The 24,047-nt window shown below is 47.5% G+C and overlaps 2 protein-coding genes and 1 long non-coding RNA gene across 5 annotated transcripts; 1 reads left to right on the top strand and 2 right to left on the bottom strand.

Moving 5' to 3' along the window:
• Window positions 1-7,259: 7,259 nt before the first annotated feature.
• Window positions 7,260-8,230, bottom strand: LOC117640622 (gastrula zinc finger protein XlCGF57.1-like). The gene has a single exon (XM_034377315.1). The coding sequence runs from the start codon at window positions 8,084-8,086 to the stop codon at window positions 7,406-7,408; it is 681 nt and encodes a 226-aa protein (XP_034233206.1). The 5' UTR covers window positions 8,087-8,230; the 3' UTR covers window positions 7,260-7,405.
• A 278-nt stretch (window positions 8,231-8,508) lies between these two features.
• On the bottom strand, window positions 8,509-9,271 carry LOC117640625. The gene is made up of 3 exons (XR_004587441.1): window positions 9,187-9,271; window positions 8,638-8,694; window positions 8,509-8,542 (listed from the first exon to the last, which is right to left on the bottom strand). It is a non-coding gene; the product is annotated as an uncharacterized LOC117640625 (long non-coding RNA).
• Window positions 9,272-17,443: 8,172 nt separating this feature from the next.
• LOC117640004 (zinc finger protein 271-like) lies at window positions 17,444-23,222 on the top strand. 3 transcript variants are annotated; one of them, XM_034376151.1, is made up of 5 exons: window positions 17,444-17,588; window positions 17,768-17,872; window positions 18,750-18,827; window positions 18,965-19,055; window positions 21,785-23,222. In XM_034376151.1, the coding sequence occupies exon 5, from the start codon at window positions 21,856-21,858 to the stop codon at window positions 22,996-22,998; it is 1,143 nt and encodes a 380-aa protein (XP_034232042.1). In that variant the 5' UTR covers window positions 17,444-17,588; window positions 17,768-17,872; window positions 18,750-18,827; window positions 18,965-19,055; window positions 21,785-21,855; the 3' UTR covers window positions 22,999-23,222. The 3 variants fall into 3 exon arrangements, with proteins under 3 accessions (XP_034232042.1, XP_034232044.1, XP_034232043.1); XM_034376153.1 differs by lacking the exon at window positions 17,768-17,872 and having other exon boundaries at window positions 17,449-17,588; XM_034376152.1 differs by lacking the exons at window positions 17,444-17,588; window positions 17,768-17,872 and adding an exon at window positions 18,007-18,265.
• The last annotated feature ends 825 nt before the right edge of the window (window positions 23,223-24,047 follow it).

Below are 24,047 nucleotides of genomic sequence, written 5' to 3'. Positions count from 1 at the left end.
AATCTTGGCAAGTTACGAAGAAAATCCGTGACTTTACGAAATTTCCGTCGATAACATTTTTCCCAGAGGTGCCCTTCGTGAATAACGAAGATATATTTTTACAGGTGGCACGCTTACAAGCAGTCTAAATATCTAAATAATACCACTAAAAATAATTCGACTCAATTTAAGTCGGTTTGCCAACTTTTTTTAACAGTGGCGCGGTGGGGCTTGGACGGCCACCGGGCGAGTTGATTGACCTTCCCTGCTTAGCCGAGCCCCCATCCGGACGTCTTCTGTCTCTCTCGCACTCACTGGCAGTCCATCGGGAGAAACAAGGAGAGAGCTATGAAAAACGTTACGTAATAATAAGTGGAACGAAGTCTAATTCCACTCGTGTATCTTGTTAGAATGTCAGAAATCTGTCTGAAAACTTGATCAAAATTCGCGCACCTCTGAAAACTGCACGCTTATCATCTTACGTTGGTTTTCGTGCGTAATACGATGATTTTCCATCGTAAGGTACGCCCAAATTCCCAAACCCTGCATAATACGCACGAATGTCAACGTAAGGTACGCAGGATTTTAAAAGTAATACGCATTTTTTCAACGTATTACGCACGTTGTCAACGTAAGGTACGTTGGTTGCGATGTAGTACGATGACTTTTCAGCTTTAATACGCATGTTTTGATTTCAGCGTATGTTATGTTCGCGTTACCATCGTAAGATGATAAGTGTGTGAAAACATCTCCAGACATTCTGTAGAACTCAACCCATGAATATCAGAGAAAGTTTTCAGAATTTCAGCTTCCAGAGGTGCGCGAATTTTGATCAGGATTTCAGACATGTTTCTGACATACTGACAAAATTTACACGAGTGTCGGGTCCAAACTAAATTTCTACCAGTAGTTTTAGTGCATAGCTTTTGTAAAAAAGAATGGGGCATTTTGTGTGGATGCACAAAAAACTACATAGTAACTAAATAGTGTAATTAAAAGTGGACGGACAATTAATTAATTGGTGGCGGCAACAAAGAAGTTTCCGTGGGAGGGCAGCCATTGGCATACGCGTTTGTTTGCCGATGAAGTTTGCCGGCAACTCGGGAATGGGGTTAGAGGCGCGGCGGTGCGCTCATGGCCAAGTTTTCGGGCACTGCCGGCCGGCCGTCGCACAGTGGGCCAGAAGACCGGTGAGGCGGCTAAAACTCTAGACGCGTTTTGAGCTCCAGAGTCGCTAAATGAGACTCGAACCGATCGTGTGACCCCATCAATGGACTGCTCTACGAACGTGGAATCCATTGGTGGGGTCACACGTCCGGTTTGAGTCTCATTTAGCGACTCTGGAGCTCAAAACGCGTCTAGAGTTTTGGCCGCCTCACCGGTCTTCTGGCCCACTGTGCGTCGGAGGCGGCGAGGCCAGACGGCCTGTGCAGACTGATTCCGAGAGTCGTTTTCGTCGCGCTGTCTCTCTCGCGCCTGTGCGGGACGCCCCATGAGTGCGGGAGAGACGGAGCGACGAAAGCGACTCTCGGAATCAGTCTGCTGAGTTCGATCGAGCGGGGCGGCCCGGTCATGGGTGCGGGGCGCGGCATGGGCGCAGAGCCACATGACGCGGGGTGGCGGTGGACCCACTGTGGACCACTAACGGCCGGCCGTCGCAGACCTTCGTCGCTCTGTATTCCAAATGCCTTACGGTCGAAAGGTGCACCAACACATGCGGCGTGCAAATATTACGTCATCGTTTCAGAGAAAGAGGGGGGGGTCTCTGATGACAGTATCATCATTCATCTTTAGCACTGGTCATCCTATCTTAAATAAATGGGAAGGCTAGGGTGAACGGACGAGGGAGAAGGGGTTAAAAAGACGCCAAAGAGGTGACGTAATATTTGCACTCCGCCATATTCTGCTGAGGGTTTTCTCCACAGCACGTTCACTCAAGTAAAATTAAAGGGATAGGAAACCGCGGCAAGGGATGAGAGCACCGTTCTCGTCGTTAGAAGCTCGACTAAGTACAAGGTGTTTCAAAAGCCCCGTAGAAGTTTGAAGTTATGCAACCCGCTCGCGGTCGTGCGGACGGGCTTGCCTATGCGCTGGTCGGCGGGCGCCGGAGCCATCATGGGTTGCCACTCGTCCACTAGTGCAGCTGGGTAACGTCCCTCTCCCCCTCGTGGCTCCGGTTGCGCTCGGCTGGCCCGGTCACCGTAGAGAGCCTCTACTTGAGTAATAGAGGCTCTGTAAGTCACCCGTCACAGGTGGCGCTAGCGTCGTCTATCGGCCACCAATCAAACCATCTCGGAAGAGATGTACAAGGCGCCTATAGTATATAAGGCGCAATGACTTTTCAAAGGTGGGTTCTGAAGTCAGCTGCACCAATGTGATAATGAAAATTTTCAACACTAACGGATAATCTTCACTAAAAGAATTTTAGACTGGGTCTCCCTCGCACACTACAAGACGGCTGCTCAGTGTGCGGGAGACAGAACGACAACTGTTGTTCACACCGTTCCTGGCCTTCACACCGGTAGCGGCGTAGCTACCGTGTGAACTCTGTTCGGATTCCGGCCAGACGCACCGCAGTAGAACGCCCGGGGCTCCTCGGGACTACAGTCCATCGTCTCTCTCGCGAGACGGTAGCTGGGTGCGAGAGAGACAGCACGAAGCAAAAAACTGTGGCGATTCCCGCCAGACACAGAATGTACTGCCGCTACACCCGAAATTGACCGCGCAGTGGCTCCACTCGTGCAAGCTTCATGAAGTTTCGCCGCGCCCCGCCGGGACTCGAACCCGCAGCCAGCAGGCTGATTCCGAGAGTCGCGTTTTCGTCGCTCTGTCTCTCTCGCATCGGCATGGGTGCCCCACGGAGGTGCGGGAGAGACAGAGCGATGTAAACGACTCTCGGAATCAGTCTGCACCCCCTTTGCTGTGCTGTTGGCAAGAGGGGGGGGGGGAATTCCCACGGTGGCGGGCGGAGACAGGTCCCTCCGCTTTAGGCAATGTGCGTCGAGTTAAAGCGGGATGTGTGGGTCTGCACGATGATTCCGAGGGGAGGGTGCCGTCGCCGTGTCTCTCTCGCACCTGTACGGGACGCCCCATGGGTGAGAGAGACCCACAGTGGGTCAGGAGACCGGTGGGGGCGGACAAAGCTCTAGACGCGTTTTGTGCTCCGGAGTCGCTAAACAGGACGAACCGAACGGGTGACCCCACCAATGGATTTCTCTCGGAACGAGGAATCCATTGGTGGGGTCTCACGTTCGGTTCCAGTCCCATTCAGTGAATCTGGAGCTCAAAACGCGTGCGGGATTTTGACCGCCTCCACCGGTCTTCTGGCCCACTGTACGCGTGGCTCTGTCTCTCTCGCACCTGTCAAGACGCCCCGCGAGTGAGAGAGAGAGAGAGAGAGAGAGAGAGAGAGAGAGAGAGAGAGAGAGAGAGACACACACACACCCGGCCCGGATGCAGCCTTGCTGGTGGAATGCCGCGAACCGCTCTAATTGAACCCGCGCACACTCACACCCGGAGGAGAATCTGTGAAGCACAGTCAGGCGAAACATTTCTGGCAGAGTTGGGCGCACGCGGCGAAAGAGGTCAAGTAGTAATAACGTACGGAATTAAAACTGGTTCCAGCAGATTGAAATCACTACGAATACAGCGTTCCCTCATCGAGGATAGTTCTGATAAAATACGCCTCTCATCCGAAGAAGTTCCGACGAGGGCATAGTAATTCTCAATAAGCGGATTGGATCCGAAAACTGTCCCGAGGAACATCATCACTGTAAAATTTCCACCACGTGTGAGAGTGGTCTCTACTCCACAGTACGGTACACACATCACGCTGAAAACCTTCACGGGTATAAGCGCATGTAAGGTGCGAAAAAATTAGCTTTTTAACGTCAATTGCGAGGTAGGGTCAGGTCGGGGAAGAACTGAACACCCCATATTTTACTCCAAATGCGGTATGCACAGGCTTAGGCTATCACACTCTCATTCCAGGAACGTGACATCACGTTGAAACGAACGTGACAAAGTGTCACGTTCGTTTGAGCATTGTGTCACGTTCGTTAGAATGTGAACGAGCTGATTCTCAGCCAAATCACACCCAAACGAATGTGACACAATGCTCAAACGAACGTGACAGTTTGTCACGTTCGTTTCAACGTGATGTCACGTTCCTGGAATGAGAGTGCACCCATCACAGAATGAACCGCTGATACCTCGGCACAACTTAAGATGGTTCTTGCATACGCGTAATTCAAGTAAAATATGGGGCGTTCACTTCTTCCTTTGCCCAGTTCTTCCCCGCCCTAACCCTAGTGTATTCTTCGTAAACTTCATGTACGCTCAAAGTACTTGGTTACGGCAAACTACTTTACGGCCTCGTGAATAGTTTGCTAGCTTCAGAAAGTCATGTTTCCGAGGCGTTTTTTTTCCTTGCTGCGTGTGCACGGCAGGCCGGGTCGCCCTACGAGGAAGAAGCGCGTGGGAGCCTCGCCCCGTGCGTGTTGACTTACTTATGCGCCTGGGCGACAGAGCCAGGGAGATGGGCCTCGGCTTCCTGGGCTTGCCGACGGCCCTGGGGGACGTCGTCGGCGTGGTCTCGCGGGCCGCCATGGCGGGCCAGTGCTGCGGCGGTATGGACGTCGCCGTCGGGGCGGTCGGCGCGGCCTGGGCCACCGGGTGGGCGGCCTGAGCCACCGGGTGGGCGGCCGGGTGGGCGGCCGGGTAGGGTGCCGGGAAGGCGCCTGGGTAGCCCACCGGGTAGCCGGCCGGGTACGCGGCCGGGTAGACACCCGGGTGGCTCGGCGTCGGCGGGCAGCCGTGGGGCAGCGGCACGCCGGGGACGCCCTGGCCGGGGTTGGTCACGATCACGGACCGGGGCTGGGCGTAGCACATCCAGGGGAACAGCAGGGTCGACATATCGTTCATGCCGACGTCTGGCACACCGACACGGCGGACACTTCACATCATCACAAGGTGGGCGCACTGCGCGGTGCACTGGTTTCGGCACGGCACGCCCCCGGCGCACACACACACACACACACACACACACAATGGCACTTCACTCGCGCGGCGGTCACTGCTTGCAGCGTCGTGTCGAGCGACGTGAGCGAGAGGCGACGAGGCAGCAAACGGCGCGCACTGAAGGTACGTTCGTCTGGCTTGCCGGTCGGCCGTCGACTGCTCCCTGGTCTCTTTTTCTCTCTCTCCGCCGCCTGGCGTGCCCGAGTCATGCCCTTCCCCGCGCCGCTGCCCCGGCGCCCCCCCTCCCCCCCACCTCCGCGCCCCCCTCGCGCGCGCGCCGCCGCGCCGCCTAGGGGAGCCGCCACAACGCGGGGGCGAGGCGCACGGGGACGCCCCCCCCCTCCCCCTCACGCGGCGCCCCCTCGGAGGGCAGGCTGCGTGGGCCTAGGGCCGTGCAGGGCGTGCAGGCCGCCGCGGTCGACGCCGCCACCCCATCCCCTCTTGGGGCAGGCCAGGGACGAAGCCCTGCCTCTACGCCCTTCGCCTTGCGCCGCGGCTGTCTGGAGGGGAGGGGAAGGGGAAGGGGGGCGCATCGCGGCGGCACGCGGTCCGGGGTAACGGACGGTCTGGCCGGCCTCGCCGGGCCTCGCCGAGGGGTGGCTGGCTGTATCGCTAACCGACGCCGCCGGCGGCGTCCTGCCCGACGCCCTGGTCGCGCCGTGAGTCAGAAGACCGGTGGCGGCGGCCAAAATTCGAGACGGATTTTGCGCTCCATTGTCGCTAATCAGGACTCGAACCGAACGTGTGACCCCAGCAATGGATTGCTCGTTCGGAGAGCAATCCATTGGTGGGGTCACTCATTCGGCTGGAGTCCCATTTAGCGACTTTGGAGCTCAAAACGCGTCCGGGACTTTAATCGCCTCCACCGGTCTTCTCGCCCATCAACTATACTTACGTCGTCGTGCCCGACGCCCTGAAGCGTTGCGATACGATAATGATGCAAATACTAGGGCAAAATTACCTGTAGACTTACTTTCTCCACGGGAAATCTTCAATCAAAGTGGAGGGAACCTAAATTTTTGGAACAAGACAAATTTGTAAATAGTTCAGCCACCAGTATACAGGGTCGAATCAGTAAAGCTTTGCCCACCAAAGGCACTTTTTAATCAGTCGCCATGTGCCCACCTAAAATGTATCTAAAATGTAACAAGTGTCTCAACGCATCTTAAAAACTTAGAGACTAGTTCAAAGTCCGGAGACTTCAATCAATAATCCTGATAGAAACCATTAGGTTCAATTTTATACTGGTGCGTTTCATGCAACATATTAAGAAGCAGGGGAAAAGAAGGCAAGGGCATAGAAATTTCAGTCTTGGACTATTTACCCCTCCCTTTTCACATAAAATTCCACACTGCCTTTAGGTCTCGCATAATTTTAAACACAGGACAGTGATTTACAAACTATTTTGTTTATTAATGCGTCATACAAGTATGAAAAAAAATACATTCCCTCGACGAATATTCTGCGGCGTGAGGGGTCAGAGAAACCATTATAAGCATCGAATAAAAGAAACGAAATGCTGATTCCTTGTTGGAAAAACCAAAAACAACTATTCTATGCTGACAGAACAATAAGAAGAACCAACAATGAAAACGCAAAAGTTGAACTGAATATAACAAAGTGGGACGGCATGCCTTCCGAATAGGACTTAATTAAGAGACGGCAAGCGTGACCAATCGTAGACTGCTAAATGAAAGTACTCGAAAGGCTTCGCATCAAACAACGTTTTAAGGAAGTATTTCGGTTCAACTTCTCAATGAGAAAAATAATTTCTTCCACGATTGTGGTCCTCACAACATACAATCTGAGAAGACAAATACTTATGTCACAAAATCTCTTAACAGAGGAATTGAACACAAATTGTTACTGCGCATAAAGGCAACCAAGGTTTTCAAAGAAACCTTATACCTTTACTTCACCCCGCAAGATGCGCACTAAAAAAAAAAAAAAAACTTCTTGATTATATAAATCTGAAGACAACTCTCCAGCTAAAGTGCGGAACCAAAAGTCAAATTTCACTTCGTGTACTTAAAAGGCTTCTCCCCCGTATTAGTTCTGAGAGAATATTCTCAACAAAACTTCTGCAAACTCAGCAAACGGAAAACTTATCCTAGAGCTCCAAGATAAGTTGCGAGAGTACTTCATTGGGTAAACTTCTTACACGATGCACTCAAAAGACTTCTCCCCTGCATGGGTTTGAAGATGAGTTCGGAGATCACTGGAATGCATAAACTTCTTATAACAAATTGTGCACACGAAAGGTTTCTCCCCTGTATGGGTTCTAAGATGAATTCTGAGACTAGACGCGTAAGTATGCTTCTTGTTACAAACAGTGCACTCGAACGACGTTTCATTTCTATGGGTTCGAATATGACTTCGGAGTTGACCTAGTTGGGTAAACTTCTTATTACAAACCATGCACTCGAAAGGCTTCTCCCCTGTATGGGTTCTGAGATGAGTTGTGAGAGAACCACTTGGTAAACTTCTTATTACAAACCATGCACTCGAAAGGCTTCTCCCCTGTATGGGTTCTCAGATGTATTTTAAGATTAGATCCATCCCTAAAATTCTTGTTACAAACTGTGCACTCAAAAGGCTTCTCCCCGGTATGGGTTCTGAGATGAGTTGCGAGAGTACTTCGACGGCCAAATTTCTTATTACAAACTGTGCACTGGAAAGGCTTCTCCCCTGTATGGGTTCTCAGATGTATTTTAAGTTTAAATGCTTGACAAAAATTCTTGCTGCAAACCATGCATTTGAAAGACTTCTCCCCTGTATGGATGTTTAGATGAGTTGCGAGAGTACTTCGACGGCCAAATTTCTTATTACAAACTGTGCACTGGAAAGGCTTCTCTTCTGTATGGGTTCTAAGATGAGTTGTGAGAGAACCGCGTTGGGCAAACTTCTTGTTACAAACCATGCACTCAAAAGACTTCTCCCCTGTATGGATGTTTAGATGAGTTGCGAGAGTACTTCGACGGCCAAATTTCTTATTACAAACTGTGCACTGGAAAGGCTTCTCTTCTGTATGGGTTTCTAGATGAGTTGTGAGAGAACCGCGTTGGGCAAACTTCTTGTTACAAACCATGCACTCAAAAGACTTCTCCCCTGTATGGATGTTTAGATGAGTTGCGAGAGTACTTCGACGGCCAAATTACAAACTGTGCACTGGAAAGGCTTCTCTCCTGTATGGGTTCTGAGATGAGAAGTGAGGGCACTTTGGTAGACAAACTTCTTACTACAAACCATGCACTCGAAAGGCTTCTCCCCTGTATGGGTTTGTTGATGTATTTTGAGTGCACTTCCTTGGTTTAACTTCTTCTTGCAGTTGATAGGAGTTTTTGAAGGAGTTCTCAGATGAGTTTTGAGGTCATGTCCTTGGCTTGACGTTTTGTTAGAAACAGTCAACTCGGAATAGCTTTTCTCTGTACTGGAGCAGCGGTGAGCAGTAGTTTTGGACACTGACTTACGCGCTCCAGGGCACAACACGACAACGCATGGTTGGGCCATAGTAAATGCCGATATTGCTGATTATTCTTTAAACCTGAAAAAGACATGTATATTTAGATATTTCGACTTGCGCCCAGCGCAGAACATGATTAACAATACGTAACCGCGCAATATGCTAAACTTACTGACTATTGATTACAACGCCAGACTTGAAGTTAATAGCAGTCAATGAAACGGTGAAATACACTGAAACAAGAACAAAAAAAGGGAAGGATTACAAGACCACATTTCGGCGGCATAAGTCGTTCCGAAATGCGGAGAGACATGCAGTTTCAACCCAGTCAGGATCAGCCGGCTGAACTTGTGTTCGAATGCAGCAACATTAACTGCATTGTAAGCGTACTGAAAAAGTTATTGCGTCATAAATGCCATAAGTATTGTATTGTATTAACGTTTGTTATTACTTTACCACACCAATATATGATAACTTGGACCAAAACCGGCCAAATCATGCAATAATTTTTTATTGCTGCTGATGCGATAATTCGAGGGAAATCACATAAGTATTTAAATCACTGCTAACTGTATGAAAGTTATCACATTGGAAATATTAGTGATGCCACCAAAATTTGGGTGGCTAAAATAAGAACGACAAAATACCAAAAATTTAAGTGATAAAAACTTGCCGAGCTCCACTTAACTACGTGACTGGAGAAAAAGTTCCCTTCTCATGCACACCTTGATTCAGCACCAGCCTGTCTTCCGTAACGAGTTGAGAAAAACCGGCGTCGTCTGGGTGAGAAGAGACTCCGGCAGCGACGTCCTGTAAAACGACTCTCCTGATAAAGATCCCCGTGACGCTTTGCCTCTACACTCTCATTCCAGGAACGTGACATCCACGTTACGAACATGACAAAATGTCACGTTCGTTTGAGCATTAGAGTCACATTCGTTTGGGTCCGAATTGGCCAAAAGTCAGCTTGTACGTTTCAACGTGATGTCACGCTCCTGGAGTGAGAGTGTAGGGAATTGTAGCTGGAAACTCTTTGTTCAAGTGCACACGCTTATTGTAGGAACGTGACATCACGTCCAAACGAGTGATTACGGTTACATCTATCGAATTTAACTTATTCAGAAGAGTTATTATTTAATCAAGAAAACCACACATTTTATCCGTGTTGCACACGCTATGGCTCTGCCTTGCCCCACCCGCTGCAGCGGGTCAGCAGGCGGCACTGCGCACGCCGCGCATTCGCGAACTGATTGGCCGGCCGGCGTGTTCCCTTCCGGCCAAAGCAAAGCGCTCACTTCCGGTATCACTTGCTGCAGCCGCTGTCTGCCGCGCTGGTCAGGGGGCAGAGAGAGAGAGAGAGGAGAGAGAGAGAGAGAGAGAGAGAGAGAGGAGGGGGGATGATACGTACACGGAGGGAACACTCAAAAGGCCTTCGAAGAAATTTCTCATGTAATACGAAAGGAAGGTGCAAGCAAATTGGGAAGGTGCACTCATACTCCTTACAATTTAGTTAAGTCTTCCCTTGCCTCTTCAAGAGGACGCCTATGAACCTGTGCAATTTGACGCCCTTCTTCATTCAGACACAGCCAAATTCCTCTCCCATTACATACGAATCATGCCTGAAATTTTTCTTTCATTCACACTAAATTCTTATGGACTTTTTTATGCATAGTTATGCATGCGCAGAAACGTTCATAAGGTATGAATAAAATTATGCATCACTGTGTACATTTTATGCAGGAAGGTGCATAAAATGTACACAATGATGCATAATTTTATTCATACCTTATGAACGTTTCTGCGCATGCATAACTATGCATAAATTATGCGTCATTATGCATTTAAAAAGTCCATAAGAATTTAGTGTGTTTGCTCTCTGACTCGGACTCTGCTGTCGACAGTGTCCTGGCCCGGCCCCTCCCCGCTCGCTCAAGAGACCCGAAAACCGTTGTCCGGTCCTCCGCCTCGACGAGACGAGAGACGCGTTGCGCGAAATCCCGAATTATGGAAAATAATAAAACACTGCCGTCCGTCGAGTCGGGCCGTCCGAGACCCATCGGTTCTCATTAGACAGCGGCGTGTGCAGCCGAGTGAGCGTCCTCTCGCCTTGGGGCGCCACGCCGCACAGTGGGCCAGAAGACCGGTGGAGGCGGCCAAAACTCTAGACGCGTTTTGAGCTCCAGGGTCTCTAAATAGAACGAGAACCGAGCGTGTGACCCCACCAATAGATTCCTCGTTCGGAGAGCAATCCGTCCGTGGGGTCACACGTGCGGCTCAAGTCCTCTTTAGCGACTCTGGAGCTCAAAACGCGTGTAGAGTTTTGGCCGCCTCCACCGTCTTCTGGCCCACTGTGCGCCGCTCCATTTGGCAACATTATAATACCTGTTTTCCGTGCCTCGTTGCTCATTTTTTGCCCTCCTTAAATTCCATTGGATTATTTTCATTTCGTCGTATCAACTTTGTCATGCATTTTTTTCCCTTGTTTTTGGACGGTGTCCCCGTCGCGGTTCTCTGAGGCGCGGGTTTTTAATCCACTGTGATGGATCTGCTCGAGTTCGCTCGTGAGTGAGTGTTGGTGTGTGCACTGTTGTCTGGCTTTTGGCCCAGCCGGACATCACACCAAAATAATCACTCTAGATGTCTTAGGGTTTATTATCACATATACCTTACGATTTCTCTTCTCTCTCTCTCTCTCTCTCTCTCTCTCTCTCTCTCTCTCTCTCTCCCCCCTACACACACACACTGGCAGTCAAGGAGCAACAAGGACTGAGCTAGGGAAAACGGTACAAAGGCCTAACAAGTGGCCTAACAAGAAATTTACTGTAACACGCAGGAAACAGCCTGCAGTGCAAATGCCAGTGTGAGACAGCCACTATTTAGCGTGAACCAAAATGTCTCACGCTTCTACACCTCAGGGCAGCAGGCGTGGGCCATACTGAGCCTGAAACTGAAAAGTGCGAGACATCGGTGTCTCACACTTGCAAGCGTGGGAGAAAAGTGGTCAACACTCGTAAGCGTGAGACATTTTGGCTCACGCTAAATAGAGCGAGACTATCTCTGAGCGTTTACGAATTAAGGAAGTATTTCGGTGTCTCGTACAATTGAAATCCAAATAAAGAATCGTATTATAGAGAGAAATTGCTTCGTTTTATGCTTGCGCGAACACAGCTCAAACTTTGATTGATAGATATTTAGAGTGCGATGACGAATTCCTGATGTACAGTTAGGTTTAAATACTTGAACAAACTATGTTTGTATTATGCTGGCGCCATTTCCTCTGAGAAATTTCTTCGTATTTAGAATGTGCAAGGTGCGACTGAAGCAAGCAGCACACTGTGCTGTCTTTACAGCCCTGAATCTATCTATCTATCTATCTATCCGTCCTCGCTCAGCCCCAATCACACCCCAGTCTGCGATCAGATTCCAACCAGCCTGCTTACTCATTCGGTATGCATGCAGTACACACAAAAACACGTTGCACACACACACACACACACACACGAGGTGTCGGTATCAAACGCGCGCGTGGATTCAGCATTCAAAGGGCTTGTGTGAGGCCGTGATTGCCCTGGGTAGAAAAAAAAGCCTAAAAAGACGCAGCACCAGGCAGAGCCCCCCCCCCCCCAAGAAAAAATAAAAAATAAAAAAAAAATGAGCGTGCTACTTTAATCTGTCGTTCCCGACTCTGCCCGATCGTCTCTCTGATTTTGACGTGTTCGGATCCCGACCGCGGCTAATCACCGCCGGAGGTGGGGGTGTTCGATCCAAAAAGGAAAACGCCGAGCAAACAGAGACATCTGTTTGACTGCGTCGTACACGGTCAAAGTAATGCCTGGGATTCCAAGGTGCCTCCTGGAGGAAGAATCCCCTTTTTCTGGGAATCAAAGGCGCTGCTTTTGTTATGCACCAGCAAAAGCATTCATGGCCTCCAATAGCTCCACCCAAATTTGAACACCAAAATTCACCATTGTGAAATTTACTAAAAATTATTGAAATTAAGATTTATTGAAATCCTTATCCAAATTCAGCAGTTTTAGCCTGAAATTCATCAAAATTCAACTGAAATTCATCGGATTTGCACACTGAAATTCACAGTGATTTCCCCTCGATGGCATCGGTCTGCGAGTGTGACGATGATACTTTGGATGTCATAGTCACGATGGCGTTCGAACAGTTCCGTTACACTGTGGCAAAAAGCTACGGAAAATCCTGTAAACAGCTTGTGGTAATTCTCCGTAGGCCCCTTATCAATATTCTCCGTAGGCTCTTACAGTATTTTCTGTAGGACCGCACAGTATTCTCCGTAGGACCGCACAGTGATCTCCGTAGGACTATACAGTCTTCGAGGTCCTACGGAGAAGACTGTGCGGATTTACAGAGAATACTGTGCGGCCCTACGGAGAATACTGTAAGAGCCTACGGAGAATATTGATAAGAGGGCTACGGAGAATCCTGGCAAAAAAATTAACAGGATTTTCCGTACCTTTTTGCCACAGTGTATACTAACGCCCCTACAAGTCGCGTTACTTGACGCAGCTATAAGCGACTGCCCGACTGCCACAAGGCAGATTATTGTTTCAATGGTCCACAGCCTAACCAATTAATGGCGGAAATATCATACGAAGGTAGAATTTGTTCCTATTTATAAGGCTTTTCTTTGATACTCACAAAAATAAAAAATTCTAGATAGTAACATGAAGAAATATTGCTTCGAATGATGCTTGAACCAAATTCACCATGCAACAAAGGCCAAATTTCATTGTTAAACATTTAAAGTGAAGGAAGGAACCGAAGAAGCGTATGGAAGTGGAGCAAAAAACGGGAAAAGGAGAGAGACACGAGTGAGAGACGAGGAGAGTGCGGTTCCGCGCAGCTTGTCCCCTCTCGCCCCGAGCGACGGCGACAGCGCCCGCGTTCGGCGTCCGATGACTTTTATTTGGTTCATCAGTATGCCGGTACGCGACGCCCCCCCCCCTTTCCCCCTGGATCCGCCCCCGCGGCTGTGTGCGCGGCTTGCGCAGCGGCCGCCGCCACGCGAGGAGACAGACGCGCAAACAGGGGACCGCGCGAGGGGAACCGGCGGGGCCGCACTGTGGGCCAGAAGTCCGGTGGAGGTGGTCAAAATCCCGGGCGGGTTTCGAGCACCACAGTCGCTGAAGACGACTTGAACCGATCGTGAGACCCATCAATGGATGGCTCTCCCAACGAGGGATTCATTGGTGGGGTCACACGTTCGGTTCAAGTACTGTTCAGTGACTCTGGGCCCAAAACGCGTGGCCACGGGCGCCGTTCTTCTGACCCACTATCGGCCGGCCGGCACACCAGTGTGGGTCCGTTCTGAATAGATAAGAGTTTCGACGCCGCTGTCTCCCTCTCTCTCAATCCGGCATGCATTTTTTGTGACAAAAATTACTTAACTATAAACCCAAAAATCAATTCAATAACTAAACCTCACTCACTCACTCACTCCCTCTCTCTCTCTCTCTCTCTCTCTCTCCTCACTCACAAACACAATGGCCACTTCAAACAGAGCTCAAACTGAAGAAATAGGCAGAAAATAGGCCGGAAAATCACCAAGAAGCCTCCTTTTAAGTCTATAATGGCACTTACTTTTCGGGGACACTGTGAGTTCCTGTAGGAACCAAGGTACGTGGCACGGGTGGCAAAGAAGCACAGGCGTGCCGAACAAGCCGTCAGTCACGTATTCCAGTGTAATTAATCGTAAGATTTGTACGAATAAAGGACTAGTAAAGTTACGTACCCACGTTTAAATTGAGCAACTAATTCTACGTGGTTTTTCTCGCGCAAATTTTGCACACAATTTTGCATTTCGCACAATTTTTGCCTTAAATTTCGTGCGAATTGCGGGTGTGATTGTCGCGTAAAAATTTGTACGAAAAAAATCGCGAGTTTAAAATTACGTGAGCCCACGTACAAAATTAAATGGAATTTCAGTTAGTGCCTTTTGGTTTCAGTGTCGTGTGTAAAGATGCGTCAAAATCCGTCATATGGAATTTGAGCTAGGTTACAGTGGATTTGGCGCAAGGATCATATGAAGAAATACACTGAGCAATGCTGCTTGTAATAAAACAAGACGTGTTGCTATCAAACTTAACAGCATAAGTGTTGTTAATTTACAACATTTTTTTTAACAGTGACTCGCACCAGACCGGCAGACAGCAGCGCCCCAATCGGATTGATCTCGTCGCGACGCGTCAGACTGACGTGCACCCTTAACAACCCCGCCTCCGCACAGTGGGCCAGAAGACCGGTGGAGGCGGCCAAAACTCGAGACGCGTTTTGAGCTCCAGAGTCGCTAAATGGGACTCGAACCGAACGTGTGACCCCACCAATGGATTAGTCTTCGAACGAGGAATCCATTGGTGGGGTCACACGTTCGTTTTGAGTCCATTTCAGCGACTCTGGGGGTCAAAACGCGTCCAGAGTTTCGGCCGCCTCCACCGGTCTTCTGGCCCACTGTGCAGACCGAGTCCCAACAATCCTCCGTCTCTCTCCAGACTACGCGGAGCCGCACGAGAGCGAGAGAGACAGAGCGACGAAACCACTCTTCGGGATCAGTCTGCCTGCGGGCGGCGGAGTGGCGGAGCGTCGCCGCCGCATTCGCACCCGCATTTGCATAAGTTTCGCGCGAGTTTGGCAGGGCGGCGTGGCGCGACGGCGACGTGTCGTAAGGGCTTTGGCGGGCCGATTCCGAGAGGTGTTGTCATCGCTCTGTCTCTCTCGCACCTGCACGGGCCGGCCCATGAGTTGGAGAGAGACAGAGCGACAGGAGACGACACTCGGAATCAGTCTGCTGCCGGGACTGCCGACGCGGCAAGAGGCAGCGAGGCGCCAGCGAATCCGCACAAATCCAAAGGCACGCCGAAGGCTCGCCGTGTCCGTTTTTCACACGAACTGGCACTGGACGCTGCGCGCTGGCGAGCTGTTTGACGAGAAGAAGAGACCGTGTAGGCATACGCCACGCCACCACAGGCGCATTCGTTGGAATGCATAGCAACTGCATTGAGAAAACCTTACAAACTATTTCACATTCTAGAAAAGTAGCTTGTTATAACAAAGCATTTTGAGCATACATCGACGCGTCCTCACTGAGAATGATAGAGTCATGATCATGACTAAAGTTTTGGGCGAGGAATTCTTTATCACCCAAATTTGGGTGAGGAAGGTTACCTCGCCCAAATTTGGGTCATAATACTACACCCTCAGATTCTTATGTTGAAAGGGCCATCGTAACATACGTTGAAATAAGAACATACGTACTACAATAAAATTCATGCGTAATACGATGAAATTCATGCGTAAAACGATAATATACATGCGTAATACGATGAAATTCATGCGTAATGCGATGAAAAATTAAGCATATTACGTATGTGCAAATTTATGCGTACCTTACGATGAAAACCCATCGTAATACGTATGCAAACGATCATAATATGTTGAGTGTGTATGGAGCCATATAAGTGACTGATGCACCCTTCCTGACCCAAACCCAAACCCAAACCCAAATTTGGTCGAGAAAGCCTTCCTCGCCCAAATTTGGGTGATAAGGTATACCTCGCCCAAAATTGAGTATTGATCATGACTTGATCCAGGAAGCGGAAGAAGGGGATAAGTCGAGTTGAAACCGTGCACTTTTGCAAGGACTAAACCTTGCAGGTGGGAGAACAGGTGGGGAATGTCATCTAAAAATAGATGCAGGAGGATGGGACTTGCCTCACCACACTTATTTTTGGACCAAATTTTCGCTCATGTTTACTAGGTAGCCTGATAAGAGGTCAATGAATCAACTCGACTTAACCCCTTCTTCCGCTTCATGGATCACTTTATCATTCTCAGTGCTAATAGAATAATCCTTATTGTCAGAGCAGATCCAAGGCAACCCTAACTGCCAAAGCTGATCCAAGACGATCCTAGCTTCCAGAGCAGATTTAGAACAATCCTAACTTTAACTTCAGAGGTACCTAAAAGCGTTCGTGAACTGTCTTCACTGCACATGAGAGAAACGGGATTGATTGGTAGCAAACCCACTTTAAGCGGGGAAAGCCGACAACTTTGTGTCTTTCCCCACTTAAACTGGGTTGGGTACCAATCAATCCCGTTTCTTGCCGCGGCTTCCGGTTTCAATCGTCCTCCTGAAACGGACTCACCGGTTAGTCTCCGACGAGAATAAGAAACCGGCATACCACGAACAGAGCCGTGAGTTATGTTCCGCTTTAGTCACGCTGATCCATAACCCCCTATGCCCTCTCACAGCGTAACGTTTCAAACAATAGACTATCCTAGACACTGTCGACTGAAGAAGAAGAAGAATCACAAAACCGGAAATGGAGTGAATCGGGAGGAGAGAAGGTAACTATCCTGCTGTAAGGCAGAAAGGCTAAGTCTTCCCTTTGCTATCACTCTAAATGTACTTGAACATGATTCGTTCGAGGCATCGTAGTTTTCAGAGCAGATTAGCTATTCGCACGCACTCTCAGCCTTTTACTGACTATTTCTCATTAGCAGACGCATTTCTGTAAGCAACCATAATAATTAGTATTTTTTGTCAGTATTACTTAGCAATAGCTAATTACTGTACTGATATTACTGTTTTCTTAAAAAATAACAAAGAAATTTTTAAGTACTTAAGAACTAAATATTAAGTATTATGGTTGCTAACAGAAATACGCCTGCTAATGAGAAATAGTCAGTAAACGGCTGAGAGTGCGAATTTGTGGACAATACAGAAAAGTGGCCACTTTTCCTCGGGGAAATGTTGCAGTTAAGTTCATATGCCCCAAAAAATGTGATGTCTCGGACAATGTTGAGCGTGATATTTAAAGTGTATTGGGCGCTAAATTAATGTTGAAAGGGTAAAACTCTACCTAAAGTAGTCGAACGAGTGACAGGCTACAGATGCCAAGGCCGTTTCCGGTGTAGGCTTGACCCCCCCCCCCCTTTTGCACCGCACGGTTACGCAGGCCAGACACCCCCTTCCCTCTATCTGCGTAACGCATTAAATGAACGGCGCCGTTCATTTGCTGTTCGTTTAAAAGCCGGCCCCTAACCAATTCACTTGTCCAAAACGTAGTGTCATCTCGTAGATCACAGGATCATTCAAACAGTAAGTAGACGTGCGCACTCGCCAAAGATTCCAAAGTCGCTGATCTTATCTACCGAAAGGGTACTTCAAAGAATCTAGAAACGGATGAAGAACAATAAGCCCTTCCTTTAAAACAGCTTTGACGCATGCGCAGCAGCTGTTTTGAGGACTTACTTTTGTTCTTACACTTCCGTTTCTAGATTCACTGGAGTGCCCTAGGGCTATGATTATTACCAAACAGGCGTCAAACCACTTCACGAACCTTCAACTCTGGGGCTGCAGTACGCTGTGACGACGTCAGGACGGTGAGCACAGCGTGGCGCCTTCGATGGACGCAGTACAAGCGGTTAGAAGGACCACTGACAAAGTTTTCCTTCTTTCCAGCTCACTTGCCAAGGTGTGGTACGCGAGCCTCTCTCAACTCATGCTCAACCTCAACCCGTCACCGTAACAGCGTCTAGTATTTGTTTATGACTCACCACACTGGTCAGTCTCTGAAAGTTGACTGCTCCCCTGAAGCTCCTTGCAGCATCCGATAGGGTGCTCAAGGCCGGAAGTGAAAAAGAGAAAACAGAAACTTTTAAGACTCACAGCTGTATCTGTAACACCGTCATCCGCCATTCCGTTCATTTGACGCGAGCATTGAGTCTCCTTAGACTTTCAATGAAGTTCTCCCGTCAGATCAGGCCAACTCACAGGTTATCATACCAGTATTACAGAGGGCTTCTCGGACTGCTCTAGGCCCTTAGCGGAGCCGACTTCTTGACCGGAAGCTGTCTGTCCTTCACCTTCACGTAGCACTTCAATGAATGTTGTTACGAAACTAAAGATCAAAATTCTCATTAAACCGCATAAGCACCGGTTGTTGGAGGAAGGTCTGCGCATGCGCTTAAGCTGTGTTGAGGTCATACTGTTCTTTATTCGTTTCAAAATTCATTGTAGGTTCCAAATTTGACCAACTGCGCTAGTACCTACATTTGCGTCGTCACGGCTCCTTCTAATCTATGCTCAGGAGTTAGTTACATCCATTGTGGCTAATCTTGACTTCCGGCCTCGGCGTGCTTCGAAGTGCGGTGTATATTTGACATTCCACTAACCTGAGTGAAACGGTTACGCCATGATACGGCACTCCAGAGCGCAAACGTGAAGTTTCTATTTAACTTCCGGTTTTGCTGTCACCAGGTTTCACGTCGCCCACCTGGTCGCACTCACCGTTAGAAGACCTTCTTATTCATCCATCGTTTTTTGCAGCCAACACTGGTGAGTACATTCTGATGTCACGTTGGAGGACGACTCGGTCTTTTACCCTAAGTCCGAGCTTCTTCGTGTAGGCTATTTCACGTTATGCGTTTTCTTAACTATTATTACTCACGTGCTCTATCTAATTTACTTTCCAGAACATCAGACAATCATACGAGAAGTCTTTCAGCCTGGATGCTTCAAGTCCTCGCGCAGTACAACGCCTGGAACATATACTGGACTTCAGAGGTAGGCCGCGTTCTGTTTCAAGCTGACTGCACCATTAACACCAAGAAAACTGACTTAACGACACAAACTGCTTGAAAGGAACGAGTAAATGTTATCCTGAACTGAACCTTTCAAAACTATTCGTTGAATAGTGTGTCGTCAACACTGGTAAAACTAAGGCGTAGTATTACGCCTTTCCTCAAGCGTAAAATCTTGAAGCGTACTTCTGCGCTTGACTTCAAGCGTAAAGAAGAGCTACGCTTGAAGCCAAGCGCACTCAAGCCAGGTCAGAAATTCTTACGCCCTGCTTCAAGCGTAAAGTCAGTACGCTCAATTTCAAGCGTAAAGAAAACCTATGCTCAATTTTACAAGCACAGGAGAATGCGCACATTCATCGTGTGAAACCAGCTTAATTTAATTTCAGATAATATCTTACATTAGCTTCATGCATCCTTCATACAATAAATGAACTTTCAAAGAAAATTACAAAATGTATGAAAAAGATGTTTGGGGGTCCAAGTCCTATAGGCCTTTAGGACTCCGGAACACTCCAAAAGTGTTTACACCTGGCGCAGTTCCGGCATTCACTCTTGAGACACTTACCTTGTAGTGCTATCCATTAAGTGTTCCTGCTGGTTTGGTTTTAATGTTTATGATTTGTTTCTTAGTCTCAGACCGCTGGCGCTGGTTTTCATGTTTCCTGATGACATGCTGAAGGCCTAGCCCCACAGACAGAGTACATAACCTCTTGGTGCTGATAGGACAGTTCGATATTACTCTACTTTCAAGTTTGTGAGTATGCTGTGACTGTGAGCATAAAGATTTCTTCGGGCGACACACTGGGCACAACTTCAAAATGCTTGACATGCTGCAAGTGATGAAACTGATCCGTTTGAAATAAAGTTTGTCAACACAAACACACGTCTTGACTATTCACCCTCAGTCTCGAGTGCAAATAAGTTACTTGTTGCTTTTCACACTCCGGGCTGTGAAAGGCAAAAAATATCTTATATGCACTCGAGACTGAGGGTGAATAGTCAAGATGTGTGTTTGTGTTGACAAACTTTATTTCAAACGGATCAGTTTCATCACTTGCAGCATGTCAAGCATTTTGAAGTTGTGCCCAGTGTGTCGCCCGAAGAAATCTTTATGCTCACAGTCACAGCATACTCACAAACTTGAAAGTAGAGTAATATCGAACTGTCCTATCAGCACCAAGAGGTTATGTACTCTGTCTGTGGGGCTAGGCCTTCAGCATGTCATCAGGAAACATGAAAACCAGCGCCAGCGGTCTGAGACTAAGAAACAAATCATAAACATTAAAACCAAACCAGCAGGAACAATTAATGGATAGCACTACAAGGTAAGTGTCTCAAGAGTGAATGCCGGAACTGCGCCAGGTGTAAACACTTTTGGAGTGTTCCGGAGTCCTAAAGACCTATAGGACTTGGACCCCCAAACATCTTTTTCATACATTTTGTAATTTTCTTTGAAAGTTTATTTATTGTATGAAGGATGCATGAAGCTAATGTAAGATATTATCTGAAATTAAATTAAGCTGGTTTCACACGATGAATGTGCGCATTCTCCTGTGCTTGTAAAATTGAGCATACGCTAGAAATTGAGCGTACTGACTTTACGCTTGAAGCAGGGCGTAAGAATTTCTGACCTGGCTTGAGTGCGCTTGGCTTCAAGCGTACAAACTCTACGCTTGAAGCAGGGCGTTCCAGCCTTTAGTACGCTTCAAAGAGGCGTAATACTACGCCTTAGTTTTACCAGTGAAGTGTTTAGGTTGGTACCAATCTATTTAGGGAGAGCCCACGGTGCGATCGGAATTTCAAAGTTACTTGCGTGCGTTATAGTACAGACATGTGATTTTGATCGTCTAAGAGGGAGCGAACGTAGCAGTCAGCTCTTTAACCAATTTTTTGCGCCAGATTGTAAGGATCTTCATTTACCGACGAAGTCGAGACACGCTTAGAACCTTGTGAAGTATTTTGAGCACATGTAAGATAAAAGCTATTTAGTTGGTTATACGAACAATAGAGCCTTCAAGTCTTCACCTATCGAAGAACAAGAGGAAGGACAAAACCGGAAGCCGAGGGGAAAGGGAATAGGTAGCATGTTTGGTTTAAGGGAGAAATGTTGACAAATACTCTGCAAACTGAAGTGTTTACTGAGTATCCGTCTGAATTCGCATACTTCCAAGTACACACCTACAGATGCAAAATTGGATGAGTACACGTCTACAGATGCATACTCAGCAGAGTACAGAACTGCAGATGCATACGTGGATGAGTCAGGTATGCACTTGTTGGTGTGTACTAAGCCAAGTATGCATCTGCAGACGTGTTCTCAGCTGAGTATGCATCTGTAGATGTGTACTTGCAAGTTTGCATTTGTAGTCGCACACTGAAAACACACTTCAGGTTGTAGAGTATATTAAATGCCTTTGGCAAAAAGTATTTGAAACTGACGAAAATGCCTTTGGAGGAGATACGCTTCGGAAAACTCATCTGTTCCACTCATTTAAGCCTACGAGGTTGTGTTGCCGGCGCCAGTTCCGTCATTTTTCTTGCTGTTCTACGATCGATTACGACTAGAATGCTGTTGGCTCGTTTATTTCGATATTATTATTTTTTTTTAGCTTTTGTATGCTCAAAATACTTCCTTTTAGCAAAGCTACTTTTGAATGCCAAATAGTTTGCAAGATTTTCAGATAGTAACAAAGCTGGTCGGTGTTGTTTCAGATTGACGTGCTTGCTCACGATTCCGAAGAGTTATCCCCCGTTTGCCGTTACGCCCTTTGTAATCTTCAGAGATGGCTGCTCCAATTCGGTCCGGCACGTCCAAGAAGTTGTGCCCGTGCGATGTCTGCAAGAAAACCTTCAGTTCCAACGCCAAACTTCGAGTCCACCTCAGAACGCATACAGGAGAGAAGCCCTACGAGTGTACATTGTGCGGAAAGATGTGCAGTCAGGCAGAGGACCTCAGGAGACACATCCGAATCCATACAGGAGAAACTCATTTCGAGTGCACAGTTTGCAATAAGAAGTTTCTCAGAGAATCTGGTCTGGTACATCATGTCAGAACTCATACAGGAGAGAGGCGTTATGAGTGCACGATTTGCGGTAAAAAGTTTAGTGGTAGTAGTGGTCTCGTATTCCATCTAAGGACCCACACTGGGGTAAAGCCGTTCCAGTGTACGGTTTGCAACAAACTGTTTCGTCAAAAAGCTCATCTCAACTCCCACACCAAATTCCATACTGGCGCCAAGCCTTTCAAGTGCATGGTTTGTGACAAGCAATTCAGCCATGGATCTTCTCTGAAATCTCATGTTAGAACACACACAGGGGAAAGACCCTACAAATGTACAGCGTGTGAGAAGAATTTTACTCAAGCCTGTCATCTCTTAGTTCATGTTCGGACTCATACAGGTTTCAAACCTTTTAAATGCACAGTTTGTGCCAAAAGTTTCACACAAGGAGGTGAACTCCGATGTCATCTTAGAATCCATACTGGGGAGAAGCCTTACGAGTGCACAGTTTGCAACAAGAAGTTTGGGCAAGGAAGTGAACTCAAATCTCATTTCAGAGTCCATACCGGTGAAAAATCTTTAAGATGCACGATTTGCAACAAGCTGTTTTCTGCTCTACACTCTTTGAAAGTTCATCTCAGAATCCATACAGGAGAGAAGCCTTTTGAGTGTGCTGTTTGCAATGCTAAGTTTTCTGTCAGCAGTCATCTCAAATCTCATCTCAGAATTCATACAGGACACCTAGGAACTCACACAGGGGAGAGTCCATTCAAGTGCACAGTGTGCAAGAAGAAGTTCAGTCGAAGTTGCACCCATTTAAAAACCCATACAGAGGAGAGGCCTTATGTCTGCACAGTGTGTAATAATAAGTTCAGTCAGAGGGGCAACCTTCTGACTCATCTACAGGACCACTTGAGAGAGGACTGATTTCATGCAAAGGACCATAATGTATGTTTTCCTGAGTGTTTTTTTTTATCAATGTTCAAAGGTGTGAGCTTATTTACAAGTGTTACACGTCTAAGCTTAATCTGTATTCGTTGTGAAGGCTTAAGTTTTGCTTCCTTGCATTAAGTGCTGCATTGTAAGATAACTTATGTTATTGGTTAAAATCGTTGATTTTTAGTAAACCTTTCTATTAGCCGATACTTCAATATAGAGCGTTTTCTTCAAAGTCCGTTCTCATCTCCCCAAAAAGTGAAAGCAAATCACAAAGGAGCACGGATGAGCGGCACTGGCGGGGGCGCAGCAAGTCCGCAAGCGCACACTGTGCGCTAAAAACACAGTGAATCCTGGTTACTTTGTGCCACGATTTGTTGTAGTTCGGAATACAGGATTTACCTTGCACAGGATTTTCCGTAAGTTACTCCACCTCAGCTGCTCAGTAAATCCCGTAGAAGTACAGGAGATCTTGTAAAACAAAGTACAGTAGATCCTGTACTCTGAACTACGGTGACAGCTGTACTAATCGTTACATGATTTACTGTATTTTTTTTTTTCGCACAGTGCAGCTTGAGGACGACGTTACTCCTCCATCTCCTTTGGAAACTCATTTGTGCGCCAAGCACGCGTTTCATGGAGTCAACCACTAGGCACAGGCACTTGCTCACTTCATGTCTGGGAGGCTAACGTAAAATGTGCTTGTTTCTTTTTAACTGTACAATTTTGATCATGTTAAGGATAAAATTGTCAATAGATCATATAGAAACTGAAAAGTACATTGCAAATGACAAAAAGCCAGGTTTAATAGACTAATACATTATACAGTGAACAAAATAGTGCACAGCTAAGGAGAAAATAGTACATATTACGTTTGCTAAAAAACTTTGTAGCAAGAGATAAAAAGTCAATACGAGTCTGAGAGTGTAAAAAGGTGGTTCGCCCCCAACAAATTTGTTCCAAGCCGCCCTCTTGCCGCGATGAAACTCAAAGGTAGCCGAAACAACAGGGAGGCTGAGTGCGCCTCGCGGATTTTAATT

Source organism: Thrips palmi, unplaced genomic scaffold, assembly GCF_012932325.1.
Source record: "Thrips palmi isolate BJ-2018 unplaced genomic scaffold, TpBJ-2018v1 HiC_scaffold_12, whole genome shotgun sequence".
NCBI classification, from domain to species: domain Eukaryota; kingdom Metazoa; phylum Arthropoda; class Insecta; order Thysanoptera; family Thripidae; genus Thrips; species Thrips palmi.
The sequence above is the reverse complement of the archived record's forward strand: the minus strand, read 5'-3'. Positions and strand labels throughout refer to the sequence as shown.

Bases quoted from the DNA above. Each gene is read 5' to 3' on its own strand.
- LOC117640622 (XM_034377315.1), bottom strand. From the start codon at position 8,086: ATGGTTTGTAACAAGAAGTTTGCCCAACGCGGTTCTCTCACAACTCAT.
- LOC117640004 (XM_034376151.1), top strand. From the start codon at position 21,856: ATGGCTGCTCCAATTCGGTCCGGCACGTCCAAGAAGTTGTGCCCGTGC.